The sequence below is a fragment of the Bufo bufo genome, chromosome 3, assembly GCF_905171765.1.
Source record: "Bufo bufo chromosome 3, aBufBuf1.1, whole genome shotgun sequence".
Taxonomy (NCBI): Eukaryota; Metazoa; Chordata; class Amphibia; order Anura; family Bufonidae; genus Bufo; species Bufo bufo.
In genome coordinates, this window is record NC_053391.1 from 658,476,207 (window position 1) to 658,496,113 (window position 19,907).

At 40.8% G+C, this 19,907-nt stretch overlaps 1 protein-coding gene across 1 annotated transcript in view; it reads right to left on the reverse strand.

The window, feature by feature from the left end:
* Positions 1-19,907, reverse strand: part of CNTN5 (contactin 5) — a 626,057-nt gene that overhangs the window by 399,534 nt on the left and 206,616 nt on the right. The window contains exon 9 of the mRNA XM_040422478.1: positions 5,210-5,391. Coding sequence (XP_040278412.1) covers positions 5,210-5,391 — 182 coding nt within the window. The remainder of the gene's footprint in view (positions 1-5,209; positions 5,392-19,907) is intronic.

Consider the following 19,907-nt stretch of genomic DNA (forward strand, 5'->3'; position numbering starts at 1 on the left):
GTACAAACACCCCACAAATGACCCCATTTCGGAAAGTACACACCCTAAGGTATTCGCTGATGGGCATAGTGAGTTCATAGAACTTTTTATTTTTTGTCACAAGTTAGCGGAAAATGATGATTTTTTTTTTTTTTTTTCTTACAAAGTCTCATATTCCACTAACTTGTGACAAAAAATAAAAACTTCTATGAACTCACTATGCCCATCACGAAATACCTTGGGGTCTCTTCTTTCCAAAATGGGGTCACTTGTGGGGTAGTTATACTGCCCTGGCATTCTAGGGGCCCAAATGTGTGGTAAGGAGTTTGAAATCAAATTCTGTAAAAAATGACCAGTGAAATCCGAAAGGTGCTCTTTGGAATATGGGCCCCTTTGCCCACCTAGGCTGCAAAAAAGTGTCACACATCTGGTATCTCTGTATTCAGGAGAAGTTGAGGAATGTGTTTTGGGGTGTCTTTTTACATATACCCATGCTGGGTGAGATAAATATCTTGGTCAAATGCCAACTTTGTATAAAAAAATGGGAAAAGTTGTCTTTTGCCAAGATATTTCTCTCACCCAGCATGGGTATATGTAAAATGACACCCCAAAACACATTCCCCAACTTCTCCTGAGTACGGAGATACCAGATGTGTGACACTTTTTTGCAGTCTAGGTGGGCAAAGGGGCCCATATTTCAAAGAGCACCTTTCGGATTTCACTGGTCATTTTTTACAGAATTTGATTTCAAACTCCTTACCACACATTTGGGCCCCTAGAATGCCAGGGCAGTATAACTACCCCACAAGTGACCCCATTTTGGAAAGAAGAGACCCCAAGGTATTCGCTGATGGGCATAGTGAGTTCATGGAAGTTTTTATTTTTTGTCACAAGTTAGTGGAATATGAGACTTTGTATGAAAAAAAAAAAAAAATCATCATTTTCCACTAACTTGTGACAAAAAATAAAAAATTCTAGGAACTCGCCATGCCCCTCACAGAATACCTTGGGGTGTCTTCTTTCCAAAATGGTGTCACTTGTGTGGTAGTTATACTGCCCTGGCATTCTAGGGGCCCAAATGTGTGGTAAGGAGTTTGAAATCAAATTCTGTAAAAAATGACTAGTGAAATCCGAAAGGTGCTCTTTGGAATATGGGCCCCTTTGCCCACCTAGGCTGCAAAAAAGTGTCACACATCTGGTATCTCTGTATTCAGGAGAAGTTGAGGAATGTGTTTTGGGGTATCTTTTTACATATACCCATGCTGGGTGAGATAAATATCTTGGTCAAATGCCAACTTTGTATAAAAAAAATGGAAAAGTTGTCTTTTGCCAAGATATTTCTCTCACCCAGCATGGGTATATGTAAAATGACACCCCACATTTGGGCCCCTAGAATGCCAGGGCAGTATAACTACCCCACAAGTGACCCCATTTTGGAAAGAAGAGACCCCAAGGTATTCGCTGATGGACATAGTGAGTTCATGGAAGTTTTTATTTTTTGTCACAAGTTAGTGGAATATGAGACTTTGTATGAAAAAAATAAAATAAAAAAAATCATCATTTTCCACTAACTTGTGACAAAAAATAAAAAATTCTAGGAACTCGCCATGCCCCTCACGGAATACCTTGGGGTGTCTTCTTTCCAAAATGGGGTCACTTGTGGGGTAGTTATACTGCCCTGGCATTTTCCAGGGGCCCTAATGTGTGGTAAGTAGGTAAATGACCTGTGAAATCCTAAAGGTGCTCTTTGGAATGTGGGCCCCTTTGCCCACCTAGGCTGCAAAAAAGTGTCACACATCTGGTATCTCCGTATTCAGGAGACGTTGGGGAATGTATTTTGGGGTGTCTTTTTACATATACCCATGCTGGGTGAAAGAAATATCTCGGCAAAAGACAACTTTTCCCATTTTTTTATACAAAGTTGGCATTTGACCAAGATATTTATCTCACCCAGCATGGGTATATGTAAAATGACACCCCAAAACACATTCCCCAACTTCTCCTGAGTACAGCGATACCACATGTGTGACACTTTTTTGCAGCCTAGATGCGCAAAGGGGCCCACATTCATTTTATGAGGGCATTTTTAGACATTTGGATCCCAGACTTCTTCTCACGCTTTAGGACCCCTAGAATGCCAGGGCAGTATAAATACCCCACATGTGACCCCATTTTGGAAAGAAGACACCCCAAGGTATTCAATGAGGGGCATGGCGAGTTCATAGAATTTATATTTTTTTGGCACAAGTTAGCAGAAATTGCTATTTTTTTTTTTCTCACAAAGTCTCCCTTTCCGCTAACTTGGGACAAAAATTTCAATCTTTGATGGACTCAATATGCCCCTCACGGAATACCTTGGGGTGTCTTCTTTCCGAAATGGGGTCACATGTGGGGTATTTATACTGCCCTGGCATTCTAGGGGCCCTAAAGCGTGAGAAGAAGTCTGGAATATAAATGTCAAAAAAATATTACGCATTTGGATTCCGTGAGGGGTATGGTGAGTTCATGTGAGATTTTATTTTTTGACACAAGTTAGTGGAATACGAGACTTTGTAAGAAAAAAATAATAATTTCCACTAACTTGGGCCAAAAAATGTCTGAATGGAGCCTTACAGGGGGGTGATCAATGACAGGGGGGTGATCAATGACAGGGGGGTGATCAATGACAGGGGGGTGATCAGAGAGTCAATATGGGGTGATCACCCCCCTGTCATTGATCACCCCCCTGTAAGGCTCCATTCAGATGTCCGTATGTGTTTTGCGGATCCGATCCATGTATCCGTGGATCCGTAAAAATCATACGGACATCTGAATGCAGCATGACAGGGGGGGGGTGATCAATGACAGGGGGGTGATCAGGGAGTCTATATGGGGTGATCACCCCCCCTGGAAGGCTCCAGGGAGACGCATGTATGTGTTTTGCGGATCCGATCCATCTATCAGTGGATCCGTAAAAATCATGCGGACGTCTGAATGGAGCTTTACAGGGGTGTGATCAATGACAGGGGTGTAATCAATGACAGGGGGGTGATCAGGGAGTCTATATGGGGTGATAACCACAGTCATTGATCACGCCCCTGTAAGGCTTCATTCAGACGTCCGTATGCGTTTTGCGGATCCGATCCATCTATCAGTGGATCCGTAAAAATCATGCGGACATCTGAATGGAGCTTTACAGGGGGTTGATCAATGACAGGGGGGTAATCAATGACAGGGGGGTGATCAGGGAGTCTATATGGGGTGATCAGGGGTGATCAAGGGTGAATAAGGGGTTAATAAGTGACGGGGGGGGGGGTGTAGTGTAGTGGTGCTTGGTGCAACATATTTACTGAGCTACCTGTGTCCTCTGGTGGTCGATCCAAACAAAGGGGACCACCAGAGGACCAGGTAGCAGGTATATTAGACGCTGTTATCAAAACAGCGTCTAATATACCTGTTAGGGGTTTAAAAAAACACATCTCCAGCCTGCCAGCGAACGATCGCCGCTGGCAGGCTGGAGATCCACTCTCTTACCTTCCGTTCCTGTGAACGCGCGCGCCTGTGTGCGCGCGTTCACAGTTAATCTCGCGTCTCGCGAGAGGACGCGCCGGCGCGTCCACCCAGAAGAGCAGGGCCGCCACAAAGACGCAATCCTGCGTACGGCGGTCCTGAGGAGGTTAATCAATAAATTATATGTACCCGCAAAAGGTGGTGGTGAAAAATACAACTCATCCATTAAAACAAGCTCTCATATTGTCACAATCATATTGCCAAAAATAAAAAGTTACAGTTCTTGGAATGCCACAATGAAAAATAAAACAGATTTGCTTAGAATTTCTGTGAAGAAAAAACATCTATACTGTACACTGGCTCATAACAATAGACTTCTTTTCTTCTTGTGTCTGTCGGCTATATAAAGTTCATAAATGTTGATTGAACTGGTGTATGTAGTCTATTGTATATCAGTCCCCCAGCATTTACCATCTAGGAAAAGTACAGTAGGAATTCATATGCTGAAATTCAACATGCCGGATTCTTTGTTCCGCTTTAGAAATAAGTGGCCTGTAGGAAGGAACAAGGGGCCATCATACATGGTCGGTACGTGTCACAAGGTTCCTGGCCTCGGTGAGGTAAGAGACGTTTTTGTTCCCCTGAAGTGTCAGTATTGCAGATTGCAGTCTGACACTTCAGCTGTTTAGTATGGCTGTAAAGCTGATCCGGGATGGCTTTTACTGGGAGTAGCCAAAGTGCTGGGTGGGTGGCTACTCCCCACGTTCCAGGCCGGGTCTTGGCAGGCTAACACCAAGACTGTGAACTGTCATTTTGTCATTTTGTTAATTCCTTATGTGTGAATAAACACAGAAGTTTTGCTTTACTGGTCAACTGGTTTTTGCCTCTGTACTGTGTCCGCTTACCCTGTCTACCAGAGCAAATCCCTACAGACCCCAGAGGGAAAAAACTTTGTTTTGGACATGACAGATATGTCTCCCAGCAGCTTCTATACTCTCCTTGCTTAAATGGTCACTAACTTTGCATAAACCAATAGTACAGGTGAATGTAAGAAACTTTGGAAAATATCTTATCAGAGAAAAATGCCTCTTTCTCCACTTATCAGGTGTTAAACTTATGTTTCTCATTGGAAATTGCTGACTGACTGCAAGCTAACAAAATGATTACATTTGAGATTACAATCTATCTCAATTTCTCAAGACAGAGAATGTTAGTTTAGGAAGGGTGAACAGAAAGAAAACTGATAAGTGGAAAAAGATGGATTTTTCTAGGATACAATATATTACAAATGTTGTTGTATTTACCTGTACTAATGATTTATGCAAAAATGTTTGAACAGTTAGTAATCATTTAAATAATTTTTTAATTACACTGCAATGCTCCTGGCTACAAGCTAGGCAGCAATTTGTATCAAAACCCTTCACTAGATGGAGATCTCAGAGAAGAAACCCCTGCATTTTAATAATATGGCATATACTAATGTTATGCTGTAACAATGTGCAAGCTCTTTGACCCTTTTCACAATACACAGAGGAGGTATCTGGAGCATTTAGATTACCATGTATACTCCATGTGTCATGTTTTGCCCCTCAGGCTCTAAACTAGTGTATAATCTTTCCTATGGTGTTATAATTGCCTTCTCAGGTACAATGCCTTGGCGTTTATGTTACATATTGAAATGTTTTCTTCCAATTCATTCACAAACCATCCCCGCAGTCAGATTACTTTTGCAAACACTTACTGTATACTTGTAATTGACCTCGAAAGGCATTTTTTCCCCTGGAGTTCTCAGCTTTACACTCATATGTTCCCGCATCTTCCAGCTGAACGTTAGGAATCTCCAGAACGGCTTGTGATTTTCGTAGCCTCGCTTTGCTAGGAATAAACCCGCTGACCTTCCTCCATGAGATAGTAGGAACAGGGCTGAAATATACAGAAAGATGCCAATGAAGAAAAGTGTTGATGTTCTTTGACTTGCCTGCTAGAGTAAGCATTTTATAGTTAAAAGTAGCAATAAAATGCAATTGAGATTAAGGCCGGTGCTGCACTTGATATATTGCCAATTCCCGTAGGGAAACCTAAGAAGGTAATAAGAGTTTAAGGCTTTTAGTGTTACTTTATCATAGTCTACAGATAATGAATATTGTATAGGTAACTGATAATTTAACAGCCTGATTTCTCTCGTAGTCACAGTTAACTAATCACTGTGGTGTGCTCCTGAAATGGAAAACTCATTGGCTTACCATCCTAGTACACGACCTAGATTATATAGGTCATTTAAAATCTTTATCATGATTTCAGGTGACAAGGGAGGAATGAATTTTTTGTTTATGTCGATATTTAGTTTATTAGAACTGTCTTAATACTTTAGTGGTTTTGTAGCAGGTTAAGGAGCTGATTTATCCTGCAGCTTGACTATTATTGTAGTTGAATATGCATTTAGAGAACCAGGAGCTGGTCTGAATAGTTGGATGTAGGAGAAATGCAACCTCAAAATTGTCTTCCTAAATAGGCAATTGTTGGTCAAAATCAAAGTTCTTGGCAGGACCAGCTGACACCAATATGTATGGTGATCTCCCGACTCTTTCTCGATAGCTATCATGACAAATGTCCCATCGTTACAATGGATTAGAATCTCATAGACCTCCTAAAGAGAGAAAGCATTACACTTTTCTGCTGCCAGTTGTAACCAAGTTTGTACTGGACTGTAACTAACATGCTTCTGTAGCTGAACTGCAACCATCAAGAGTAACAATTAACGGGTCTGTGCAAGAATGAGGAGTTTTTGGCCAACCCCGCCACTTGGCTGGACTGGTAAAGGAAAGATTTCTTACTGTACTTGCTTCCCAGTATTGGCTCCGCTCCTGGCAACGTCCAGAATGACATCACTGCAGCCAATCCCTTTATGTCATGTGACTATTTGTCATGATATAAGGGGAGCCAGTCCATTGACTGCAGCATTGTCAAACCGACTGTTGACATCAAGGGAGTCCAGCAGAGCACTGCAGGCCTGGAGGAGATGGAGAGGGGAGCAAGAGCTGGGAATGAGGTAAGTAATCTTTCTTTTACAGGTCTGACAAGTGGGTAGATTTGTCAAAACTTCCATTCCATCACAACCCCTTTTAGCTTGTGCCTTACTGTTTAGTAAAATTCTTGTTTCTTCCCAACTTTTTTGTCCATGCCTGTGCTGGGGTATACGGTCAATACCCTACTGCCTACCAAATCCTTGGTCCATTACAGTATCACCCATATGTAGCTAATGCTATCTTGACTGGCTCAGGGCATTAACTCAACAAAATCACATTGCAGTGATACAACAAATCACATTAAAGTGACTAAAGTGACCATTCTGGCACTCCTGGAGGCAAGATAGTACTGATTACATCTGCATTTACCTATCAGGAATGGCTCTTACAGTAGATGAAGATCCTTGCGGTCAGGTTTTTTTTGTACATGGACAGGCCAAAAGCAATAACAGCAGATAGTCAAGGAGAAAAATGTGACACACTAACTGCCAGTTAACCACTAGAGGACCAACCCATTTTTTTTTTACATTCTGGTGATTAGTAATTGTCTTTTTAGGTTGACATAGATGCCTTGTTGTACTTTTTATCTTGGGGCCAAAAATGTTGGGTTGCAATTGTACCTTGAAGTGTTGGCAAATTGGGCATAAAGGGGAAGAACAATGTAGGAATAATTTCAAGGACTTCTAGAGGTGGTTACAGACACTGAGCCAAATCCATCACCCATTGTTGCAGTAAATGCATGTTGAAGAGAATTTTCGTTATAACTAATTATTACCCATCTTCATCCTTGATTATTGAATAAAGAACATTAGATATCTACCTGTTAGGTCAAGAGATTCAAAGGAAATGCAGATTAGTTCTTAAGTTCATTGGGACAGGTCCGATCCACTCGATGTATCCTAGCTCCTATGCTTTACTTTCCCAGAGGCAGTCTTACCAGGAACAGAGGCAGGCCTACCAGGAACAGAGGCAGCCCTACGAGGAAGAGAGGCAGCCCTACCAGGAACACAAGCAGCCCTACCAGGAACAAAGGCAGCCCTACCAGAAGCAGAGGTGCCCTACCAGAAGCAGAGCTGGCCGTACCAGGAACAGATGCAGCCCTACCAGGAACAGATGCAGCCCTACCAGGAACAGAGGCAGTCCTACCAGAAGCAGAGGTGCCCTACCAGAAGCAGAGCTGGCCCTACCAGAAGCAGAGCTGACCCTACCAGAAGCAGAGGCAGCCCTACCAGAAACAGAAGCATCTCTACCACGAACAGAGGGAGCCCTACTATGAACACTGGCAGCCCTAGCAGGAACAGAGGCAGACCTACCATAAACAGGGTCATCTAGGAGGATAATTTGCCCTAGCAGGAACAGAAGCATCCGTGGCAGGAATCGAAGGCAGCTCTACCAGGTACAGGGGCAGCTGTATAAAAAACAAGGGAAACCATACCAGGAACAAAGGCAGCACTACCAGGAACAGAGGAATCCCTTACAGGAGCAGAGTCAGGCCTACTAGGAACAGAGGAAGCTCTACCAGGAACAGAAGTAGCCCTACCAGGCATTATAACTGGTTTGCTAATGATTTCCTTGATGACAGATGACCTTTAAATAACGATTGTTTTCATTAGACAACCCCTTTATGCTATTCCTCTATATAATAATTTGCTAAATATTAAATCCTTGAGTACCTAGGCTGTACATGTACAGAGGAGGTACCTGTTTTAAATATGGCACCCGTTCACGGGTGCAGTGGACACCATAGCCAGGGGAGTTTCTGCTGTTTCAAAATGTCTGCGACCAGCAAAGATGTCAATTGCATACAATTAACTGTTTAGATACCGTGGTCAAGTGGCATCTAAATGCCGAAAAAACAGAAGCACGCGTGTTTCTTCTCTTTGAAGCACTAGGTCTCTCTAAGGAAACCCAGTATATCAGAGCTGCAATTCCTATGGAGGTCTGTGGAAGAATTTTGTGGTTTTTTTTTTCCAATTCTGAATATTTGCAAATGGTCCATAAGACCAATAAAGCCTTTTTGTTTCATGTGCCAATTCTTATTGTTAAAACATAACATTTATTAGTTTCATAGCATAAAATATCCATAAAACTAAATAAAGATGTCTAAAACTATCAGCTGTGTCACATAATTCCTTTATATCTATATACATCTCTTCTAAATACTGTTTTACTCACAGTGTAGTTTCACTAGCTAGGGGGTAGGGAAACGGTTACTGCGCGCTAGTTGTGGCTCACTGCCGTTCAATCCCTATGCTATAGTAATTTTCCTATGCCTTATGAAAACCAGACATCATATAGTACATGACAGTCTCTTTCTAACAAAGCTAGAACTAGCCTAGTGTTGAGCGCGAATATTCGAATAGAGAATTTTTTTAGCGAAGATTGGCACTTCGCTAATTCGCGAATATTTCGAATATAGTGCTAAAAATTTGATATTTCGAAAATTCGTTTTAGTTTTTTTTGTTATATTTATTTCTTTCCCACTTCCCTAAAGTTGTTCTTACCTGTATTTAAGATTCCAGACTGCTCCAGTCAGTGCCCATCGCCGCTTCTGCCGACTTCCGTGCTCATGGAGCGTCCCCATCACCATGGTAACGTCTCCATACTAGAATGTACTGTCGGATTTGAGAATTACGTTGAAATCGCAATTCGATTAATTAAAGTTATAATAATCGAATTGCGATTTCAACCTTGTTTACTATGGTTAGCTTGTTAGAATTAGCGAATATGACGAATGTATTCGTCATATTCCTCAAAACGAAGATAACAAAGTATTCTCCATCTTCGTTTTAGCTCCATATTCGTCAACTTCGCTAATTCTAGCAATCAAATAGGAAGGTTGACTATAGAGACAGCTGTGTTTAGTTCGCTATGCGATTATATAACTTTTTTTTTTATAAATAGAATCATTATAATAATCAAGTATTTAACTTTTCAATTTTTTTTTTTTTAAAAGCAAAGTAATATAATCGCATAGCGATTTAAACTTAGCTGTCTCTATAGTCAACTTTCCTATTTGATGATTGCTAGAATTAGCGAAGTTGCCGAGTAGGTAGCTAAAAACGAAGATGGAGAATACTTTGTTATCTTCGTTTTGAGGAATATGACGAATACATTCGTCATATTCGTCATCTTCGCTAATTCTATATATCAAACAAACAATAGGAGGGGAGTAGCTTAAGTTAAAATCGCAATACGCGATTATTTAAATCGCATATTAATCGCGATAAATAAAATAATGACAAATATTCGATTTTGACGAATATAAAACGAATATTCTATCGAATATTCGTGAATTTCGTCGAAATCGAATATGGCACCTGCCGCTCATCACTAAACTAGCCCTGTACCTCACATGGATCCAGAGATCTCCCCATTCGTCGCTCAGCTAGATTTATATCAAGCTCACAGCTCAAGGGGAGTGTCTTTTCTGCTGCAGCTAAGAGTGCGTGTCTCAGCTCTTCCTATCACAGCTCAGGAGGCAGTTGAAAGATGAAACTGAGCATGTGCGGCCATCTCACTGAGCAGGACAAAGAAATAATAAAAAAACAAACAGCAGGTGGCGCTATACAGAGAGATTTCAGTGAATGACTCAGTAGCTATACAAAATTTTTAATTACATGCAATTACAAAAGCATTCAGATCTAGGTGCTGCTTTTAAAACTGTAGAATATTTTTCGTGGGACAACCCCTTTAAGTTGCTACATTCTTTTCTATGTGCACTTGCTGTGTTAAAATCACTCAAAAACTGCCCCCTGACATGTTTCACCAACTAAACTGGTGTCCTCAGGGGAATTGGGCACACTCTGCCTAATTTAAACATCTTTATTTAGTTTATGGATATGTTATGCTATGGATCCAATAAATGCTATATTTTAACAATAAGAATTGGCACATGAAACAAAAAGGCGTTATTGGTCTTATGGACCACTTGTAAATCTTCAGAGTATAAAGGAGCCTTTACATGTCCCAAGGGCCAGCAAAAAATGGGTTACAGCTTCCCATTACATTGTATGCCATATTAAACGGTGGCATTAGAAACTACAAATTGTCCCGCAAAAATATCCCTCATATGGCTATGTGAACGGAAAAATAAAAAAGCTATGGCTCTGGGAAAACAGGGAAGAATAAATGAAAATACAAAAATGAAGAAAAAAAAAACTCCAACTTCATTGGTCTTCCTCCACTATGGTACTGTGTCGATGTGTTTGCGTGGGAAGACGAGATTAGATGACCATATCAAGATGTGGTTCAGGTATACAACAAGACAAATATAAAACATAATATAAATCCTGGAAATATTTTCTAATTCTTGGAAGACTGCTGGGTCATTGCTGAGCCCGAATGGCATGACCAGTAGAGTATTCATAATGGCCATAATGGGTATTAAAAATGTAAGCACCATTGAAATCTAATTTGGAGAAAATTCTAGCACAACAAAAGCCTATGGGATTAACAGTAAAGGATATGTATTTTTTACAGTAATTTTATTTAAACCACAATAATCTAGGCAGGGTCTGAGGGATCCATCCTTCTTATTCACAAAGAAAAAACAGTAGACAGGCAGACAATCAGAATAGCTAGTAAACTAGGAACCTAAAGCTCAGGCACATTGTTCCAGTGGAAGGTGCTTTAAGCACCCACAATTGTCCAGCCATTAGCTAGCAGAGAGAGATTTAAACCAGTTGGACACTGTCCAATGAGCCATAAGGCAGACAGGAAGCCGTCTGGCAGCCTGTTGATGGTTGCAGCCTTCAGGGACACAGGAGTATGGTGGTCGTCCCTGCTACTGTATAAGAATACAGCAAAGAGCTAGCGGTTATAGTCTCCGAGTAACAGTAGGTTAGTAATGCAATGCTCTGGATAGTGGTACAGCGGCAGACACAGAGCGCTGCTGTGACAGCAATCTATGCTTGTCTCTCTTAGTCTCTTTCTATCTGTGTGTCCATCTATTTAAATATTTTTTTCTAATTAATTATCAATCTATCATCCATCCTATTATATCCTTATTTTTGTGTATTCATATCTAAATGTGTAATTATTTCAACCATTATTATTATCATCATTAATACTAGTGTTAGTAGTACTTAACATATCAATATGCACATACAATAAAAATAAAAATTCTTGTATATAAAACAGTTTGATGTAACATTACCAGATAAAATGGGAGAGAGGGTCCTGCCTGATTGAGTTAAGAGTGTAAAGAGACACAAGGAAGACAGAATAAAGAAAACCCCACTATCACAATGCTTTCTTATGCATCCACATGCCATTTTTTGGCAGATTTTTCTATCCCTCGGCAGTGCTATTAAAGTCTTTATTACTTTAGGAATAGAGAATGAGGAGTTTGACACATTAAATTGCTGTCCCTACTGAGCGCACTATTTAGAAGTCATATGTACTGACGGTCTGTAGGTGGGAGGATGCCATATAGCAAACAATCAGTACAAAGGCACCAATGATTTGCTGGCTTTAAATAAGACAATCAGTAGGGGCTCCGATTCAAGGAGATTTATTCAAGAGACAACAAAGTCTATAAAGAACAACAGTAACAACAAAAAATAAGTCAATTTAAAAAAAATCATCTCCACAGAGACTTTCAAAATCTTTAAAGTTTTTCCATTTCACAGTCTTAATTGGGAAAGGCTCCTATTGTTTATTAGACTGAAAACGCACCTGACATGAGCAGTATCCCAGTTTACAGATAATGGCGGGTAAGAAATGCATGCACTCACTGTACAGGGATGGAGACTGCTGTGCATCCTCTCTCTGGACAGCTCAGGCAAGACTTCAGGGCCAGGAGTAAGCACTTTTAATGGCCTTTTAGTATTAGCGGTGGGGGCGTGGCATAGGAGATAGGGAGTGGAACCTCTGGGTGCAAGCATGTGCAATGAAACCGCCCTAGTTGCAACAAGTGGCTAATTTACATAAATGAAACAGATTGTGGCCACCTAAGGAGATGGGACCAACATCATTACATTCAGCTAACATGCGCACATCTTGCATATACAGTACAGACCAAAAGTTTGGACACACCTTCTCATTCAAAGAGTTTTCTTTATTTTCATGACTATGAAGGCATCAAAACTATGAATTAACACATGTGGAATTATATACATAATAAACAAGTGTGAAACAACTGAAAATATGTCATATTCTAGGTTCTTCAAAGTAGCCACCTTTTGCTTTTATTACTGCTTTGCACACTCTTGGCATTCTCTTGATGAGCTTCAAGAGGTAGTCCCCTAAAATGGTCTTCCAACAGTCTTGAAGGAGTTCCCAGAGATGCTTAGTACTTGTTGGCCCTTTTGCCTTCACTCTGCGGTCCAGCTCACCCCAAACCATCTCGATTGGGTTCAGGTCCGGTGACTGTGGAGGCCAGGTCATCTGGCGCAGCACCCCATCACTCTCCTTCATAGTCAAATAGCCCTTACTTTCAAAGTTTTCCCAATTTTTCGTCTGACTGACTGACCTTCATTTCTTAAAGTAATGATGGCCACTCGTTTTTCTTTACTTAGCTGCTTTTATTTTGCCATAATACAAATTCTAACAGTCTATTCAGTAGGACTATCAGCTGTGTATCCACCTGACTTCTCCTCAACGCAACTGATGGTCCCAACCCCATTTATAAGGCAAGAAATCCCACTTATTAAACCTGACAGGGCACACCTGTGAAGTGAAAACCATTTCAGGGGACTACCTCTTGAAGCTCATCAAGAGAATGCCAAGAGTGTGCAAAGCAGTAATCAAAGCAAAAGGTGGCTACTTTGAAGAACCTAGAATATGACATATTTTCAGTTGTTTCACACTTGTTTGTTATGTATATAATTCCACATGTGTTAATTCATAGTTTTGATGCCTTCAGTGTGAATCTACAATTTTCATAGTCATGAAAATAAAGAAAACTCTTTGAATGAGAAGGTGTGTCCAAACTTTTCGTCTGTACTGTATATCCTGGAGTTATTTGGTGTCAAACCAAACTATTCTTGTCGTCAGAAATTACAGAGCCAGTGTAAAAAGTGCCTTACCTTATCAACTCTGTACCAGTTGCATGCCTAATTCTGCCTTTCCTTGGTCCTCTCTGTTCTAATGACAGGTAGGGAACAGTGCAGCTACTTACATGCACGATCCACCCCAAATGATAGCCCAAAAACTTGGCAACAGAGTAGTCAGATAGAAAGAAGTCAAAGCCAGACAGGCAAATCCAGGACCGAATCAGAATCCAAAAGCCAAGTCAAATACGCAGCAGAGTGAAACCAGGAGACAAAGTGAGCAGGTAAAGGTGAGGTCACAAACTAGCAGAGTCTAATACCAGTGTCCAATAGCAAGCAAGGTCAAATAACAAGCAAAGTCAAATACCAGGAGATCACGTCAGAGGAAAAATCTGAATACAGAGGCAAAGTCAGAGAAACACTAAACTAGCTAGTGAGGCAGGAATTCCAATAACAGGCAACTGTGGCCAGCAGCTTCCTGTTTAAATAGCCAATCCTGAGGAAGCATGTGACGCTGGTGCTGAGCCTGAAGGGTCTGGCATCCCTGCTCCCTGATAGGTTGACAAGTGCGACAGTCAATGGGCTGGTTGCAGTAGCAACAGAACAATAGTGGCAGCGCCACCATACTGCAGCTAGCGCAAAACGGTAAGTATGTGTCATCTGTCTACTAGTGATGAATTAATTGATTCTACACCAATCAAATTAGTTCCAAATTTCAAGCAAAATTCCGGTGCATCCAAAACTTTAGAAATTGCTCAATCTCTTGAACTGGCAGAAGACAGAGCAGAAGGAATCTGCCATCAAAATAGGATGCTTTTCAGACTATTTTTCAATTAAAAGGAAAAAATTAATTTGTGTTATCAAACAGGCTGTTTATTACCACTGGCTACCATCTACCTATAGCTACTGTATATACGTCACTGTGACATTACTGATGATGTTGGATACAACCCTAGGAGACCCCAATGTGTCCTATATGACTTTTGGACAATAGGGACAATTTCAATTCGGACTAAATTTATTCGGACTCCTTTAATGCTTCACTTTCCTCCTCTGCAGCTATTGGTGAAAGCTTCACCTCACAGACTTCATGTTCTGAAGCAATTGGTGAAAGCTTCACCTCACAGACTTCATGTTCTGAAGCTATTGGACAAAGCTTCACCTCACAGACTTCATGTTCTGAAGCTATTGGACAAAGCTTCACCTCACAGACTTCATTTTCTGAAGCTATTGGACAAAGCTTCACCTCACAGACTTCATTTTCTGAAGCTATCGGACAAAGCTTCACCTCACAGACTTCCTGCTCTGCAGCTTATGGTTAGAGCTCCACCTCACAAAATTCCTGATCTGCCCACTGCAACTGTGCATTCAACAGATAACTCTGATAATAATGAGAGCTCGCTATTAGGGATGAGCGAACCTGTGGAAGTTCGGGTTCACCAGGTTCAGGACCCAAACTTGACCCCACACCCGAACCCCATTGAAGTCAATGTGGACCTGAACTTCACTTTATTATTTTCTGTTATAACATGGTTACAGTATATCAGAAAATAATAGCATTCTTAAGACAGAATGAAAAAGTCTGGGTTCGGGTCCTGGTACCTGAAATCACAAAACCTTGCAGATCAGGTTCGTTCATCCCTACTCGCTATTCCTTTCAGGTAATTTTCTCTTCTTTCTGGTCCAAATGTAGGAGAAAAATGGAACTGAGACCCTCAGTATTAAAAGTATTATGTCTGCAGAGGGCATCATGTGCAGAAAGTTCATGAGGTAATGAATGGAACAGCAGGACACATGGTCAACCTACTGCTCCATCAGATCAGGTGAATAGGACCCCCAATTCTTATGATCAATGGGTTCCTAGAAGTTGGAAACCAGCAATCCGTTAGTTATCTCCTATCCTATGGACAGATGATAACTTCCACTTTTCAGAATGAATGTTTAAGCTTTTGTTATAAGTATCAAGTCCCAAAAAAACAAACTCAGGTAAAGCTGTAGATGGGAAAAAAAAGACTCCATAATGATCTCCTCGAAGCCTATAAATTAAAGAAAGCGTAAAATGTCATTGTAAATGGAAGTAGCAATTGGTCAGAAGTCGAAATAAATTCCCAGATGTGATTTCTGGCTAATGGCTGGGGGACGCAGATAAGAACTTGTTACATTCTCACCAAAATAACGTCATGTTGGTAGTTGATGGAATTGAGTAAGATAACCTTTAATTGCTTAACGGGACACATCTTTTGTAGTCGACAATGTATAAAAGCAGGAGGAAGTGATAATAATGTCTGCGGCTCAGGCTGTTATTAGCAGGACTGGAGGTAGAAACTAGCATACAATAAAGGGAAAGCAGTGTGAGTTCATTCTCTTAATGTCACATCCCGTATCTCATTTTAAAATTCCCTCTAGGTGTAGAGTTGTTCAGTTGTTATGCTGTGGATTTGTTATTTTATGTTTAACAATGTAAGATCAGAAAGAAGTATAAGTATAAAAAGGTCACATTTCAGAGTACGCAGATTCTATAGCTAAATACTCTGGTGGCAGACAGAGAAAGCAAGGAGCCATGGGTAACATTAGCACATAGCCCAAACTACTCATCGTCAAGACAATGGACCCCGCTGTACTGTATAACGGGCTGATATCGCTTGTTTTCTAGACCTTGATGGCTACAATACCGAAGTCTTACTCCAACTAAAGAATTTTGACAATGGTAAAAACACCACATAGTTCTAGGCCTCTTGCATTACATGATCGTCCTGCTATGTTTGGGACCAGTACGCCCATCTGATGTAAACAGGTTTTTGGAAATGTTCTCTAAAGAGATGAGGAGTGCACTTCATAGCTGCTTTCAACTATGGCTAGTTGATGGAAGTATTAAATGAAAGACTCCTCTATTAAAGTGATTTCCACCATTTAAAATGAGTTGTCCCATGGAAAATATTCAGTGTTTTTCAAACCACCACCTGGATCTGAATACTTTTACAATGGCATCTAATTTAAAATTTAGGATATCCACTGAGTTATTAAAAAATGTATCAGTATAGCACCACCTGCTGTTTATACTTTTTCTTTTTTCTCTGTCCACCTCAGTGACATCCCTGAGGTGGACGCACATGCTCAGCTCCATGCTTCAACTGCCACCATTCATATCTGCTGTTAGAAGCCGTGACAGTTACAGGAAGATTGCTGCAGCAGAAAGGACAGGCCACTTAAAGAGGACCTTTCACCTGTATAAACTATGTGAACTGAGTATGCTGCCATATAGAGCGGCGCCCGGGGATCTCACTGCACCTACTATTATCCCCGGGCGCCGCTCCGTTCTCCCGTTATAGGCTCCGGTACCTTTGCTTTTTAAGTTATAGTAGGCGGGTCTTCCCTTGTCCTGTGGGCGTCTCCTTCTCCTAGGCTGCAGCGCTGGCCAATCTCAGCGCACAGCTCACAGCCTGAGAGGTTTTTTTCTCCCAGGCTGTGAGCTGTGCGCTGCGATTGGCCAGCGCTGCAGCCTAGGAGAAGGAGACGCCCACAGGACAAGGGAAGACCCGCCTACTATAACTTAAAATGCAAAGGTACCGGAGCCTATAACGGGAGAATGGAGCGGCGCCCGGGGATAATAGTAAGTGCAGTGAGATCCCCGGGCGCCGCTCTATATGGCAGCATACTCAGTTCACATTGTTTATACAGGTGAAAGGTCCTCTTTAAGAAAGGACAAGCCCCCTGAGTTGCCAACTTGAAATAGATCTAGCAAACCAATTTGAGCAATGAATGAGGAGAGAGCTGCAGCATAAAAGACATGCCCTCTGAGAAAGCACACACCCCCTGAGCTGTCAATTTGTAATAAATCTACCAAACCAAATGGAGAAATTAATGTGGAGATCCCTGGATCCATGTGAGGTACATGGCTGGTTCTAGTTTTGTTAGAAAGAGATTATCATTTACTATATAATGTCTGATTTTCATATTTAGATAACCACTTTAAATGTTTATTTAAAACGCCTCAGAGCGGTGTGAAATAATAAATGAAGTTATACTCCCCAGACCAATCCTCTGCCGTTCCGATGATTCCCTGGTCCACCAGCAGCCACAGGAAATAACTTCTCAACCAATCACTAGCTGAGTTACCTGCCACAGCCAATGACTGGCTTCATTTCCTGTGTATTCGTGTTCTGGATTGTACAGTGGGAAACCACCATCCATGTCACACATATGCCTCAATATGGTGTTAGGACAAGGGGTGTCCTGATTTAAGTAGTTAAGTAATAAATCTGGGTAGCTCATAACTCAAAGACAACACAAGTTGATATATATCTAACATGTAAGAAAAATTATTATGTTGTATGTCTGAATAGATTTCTAATAAATTAGACATGCTATATTTTATTGTTCCAGAAACACTTACTGTACATACCAGAAAAATATCATTTTTAATAGTATAATACAAACAATTTTGCTGTTACAAATTTAGAGGTTCTGATCTAAACTTCTGATCTATAATTATTCAGATCCTCTTCGATAGCAACTCATCAAATAACAATATTTTAAGGAATCATTTTTTTTTTTTTGCGATAAACCCACAAAAATAGACATTTATGAATTGGGGAGTCAACTTAGTGTTATGATTCACAAAGGTTAAATACATGTAAATTTCTATGAGGTGAAGCTGTCCATAAAGTCCTTGGCTCCATTAAATCTAATATAAAATATCTAACAGATACAAAATAGGACACGAGCAGTAGCATATATAAACAACTAAGGGATTCACAGCAATGATAAAATAAGTCCCCTTTCGAGAACCGCTTCACACCATCCCACTCCTAACCATCCAGGTCCTGCTTTACCTATCCCATAAATACCTTTTCCATGTTTTCTAACACTGCAGCCCATGAGCACAGGTTCAATTTCAAAGACATTTAGAACATGTTTTTGGATTGTAGGAGGAACACACACAATCATGGAAAAAAACATGCAAACTCTAAGTAGAGGATGGTCTTGGTTGGATTCAAACCCAAGATCCTAATGCTATGCACTGTAACCTACTGCTCATTAACAAAGCTTAGTGTGCCATTTGGCATGACTCATTGTAAGTTCCATGTAGACAATCTACAATTTGGCCATCGCTGGTGCCCAAAGGTAGGCAATTCTGAATGTGCCACACCATCCTTGGTCACTGAAGTTTAGAATAAATAATGTTGGATGAAAAATACATTTAATTGCACCATATCTACTAACCCATTCCTCAAAAGTCCTAGAAGTTCTTATTTATACTACATATTTACCATATATCTCCATCCCATCTGCTTCACATATGCGTATGTAGTTCTCAATCCCAATGGCCAACCAAACCACATATCTGTAGTAAGTTGTGCTGGTTCCTCCAGGTACACTCTTTCTTGGGTTCATGCCTCACATCCATTCTCTATAGAGAGGTACTGAATGCTCACAGTGGCCCCCATCTGACAGGAAAATTTGAATGTGAGAATGGAGACATTCCCCCAAAAATCAAAAGGACAGACAGTTTCAAATTAGTTCTAAAAATAGATTTCAAGTCAGAAGTTTTCTATTTCTAACTCTTTTTAAATCCAAAATTACATCCCACACATCAATGGTGACCGAGATGTCTGTAGACTCTGCCCACCCCACCGCTCCGGCCTTGGAGTGTAGCATTAGTTGTGATCTATTATAAGAACTTTAGTGAAACATGTCCTAGTTTATAGGAGTCTAATAACTTACTAATCTGAATAAAACAATTAAGAAAGCAAAATCTATAAAAAAGGGGTCACTTTAACAAAAGCTATCCTGAGACCTGTATGCTTGACTAATAGTGAAATCCTTGAGTACAGAGGGAACATGGACATATGTACCATAGATGACAATGCAACTTATAAGGGATTGGAGAGACAGGGTCCAGCATTTGTTGGTCCCATTCACTTTACTTCTGAGTCATGAGAACCTGTGCAAAACTTTGTTCCCCAAAATAACTAGATAGATACTTAGAAAATAAGGGAATAGAAAATTGGCTCAAAAGCCCTTCTGTTATGGGTAGCAAAACCCGTAATTTTAAAGGGTTATTACTCTGAGGAGAAAATCTCCTCTCCAGAGGAACTGCATTATTAGAAAATAAAGGGATAGGAAATTGACTGGAATAAACTTCTGTTATGGGTGGCAAAGCAAGGGTTATTCTAATCGCAACCAAACTAAAGATCAGAATAACCTCGTATGCCATAGTCGGGGGTGGCTGGAGTTAAGCAGTGGTATGTTATTCCTCTAACTCCCATGGTTTCAAGATATGGCAATAATGTAGCTTGCTGTGTTGTTGCCATTGCTCCCATTCACTTCTATGAGAGTTATGGAAGCTGCGTGTCACAGCCTGCTTAGCTATTTCCATAACTCCGACCACCCCCAGCTGTGGGATGCAAGGGCTATT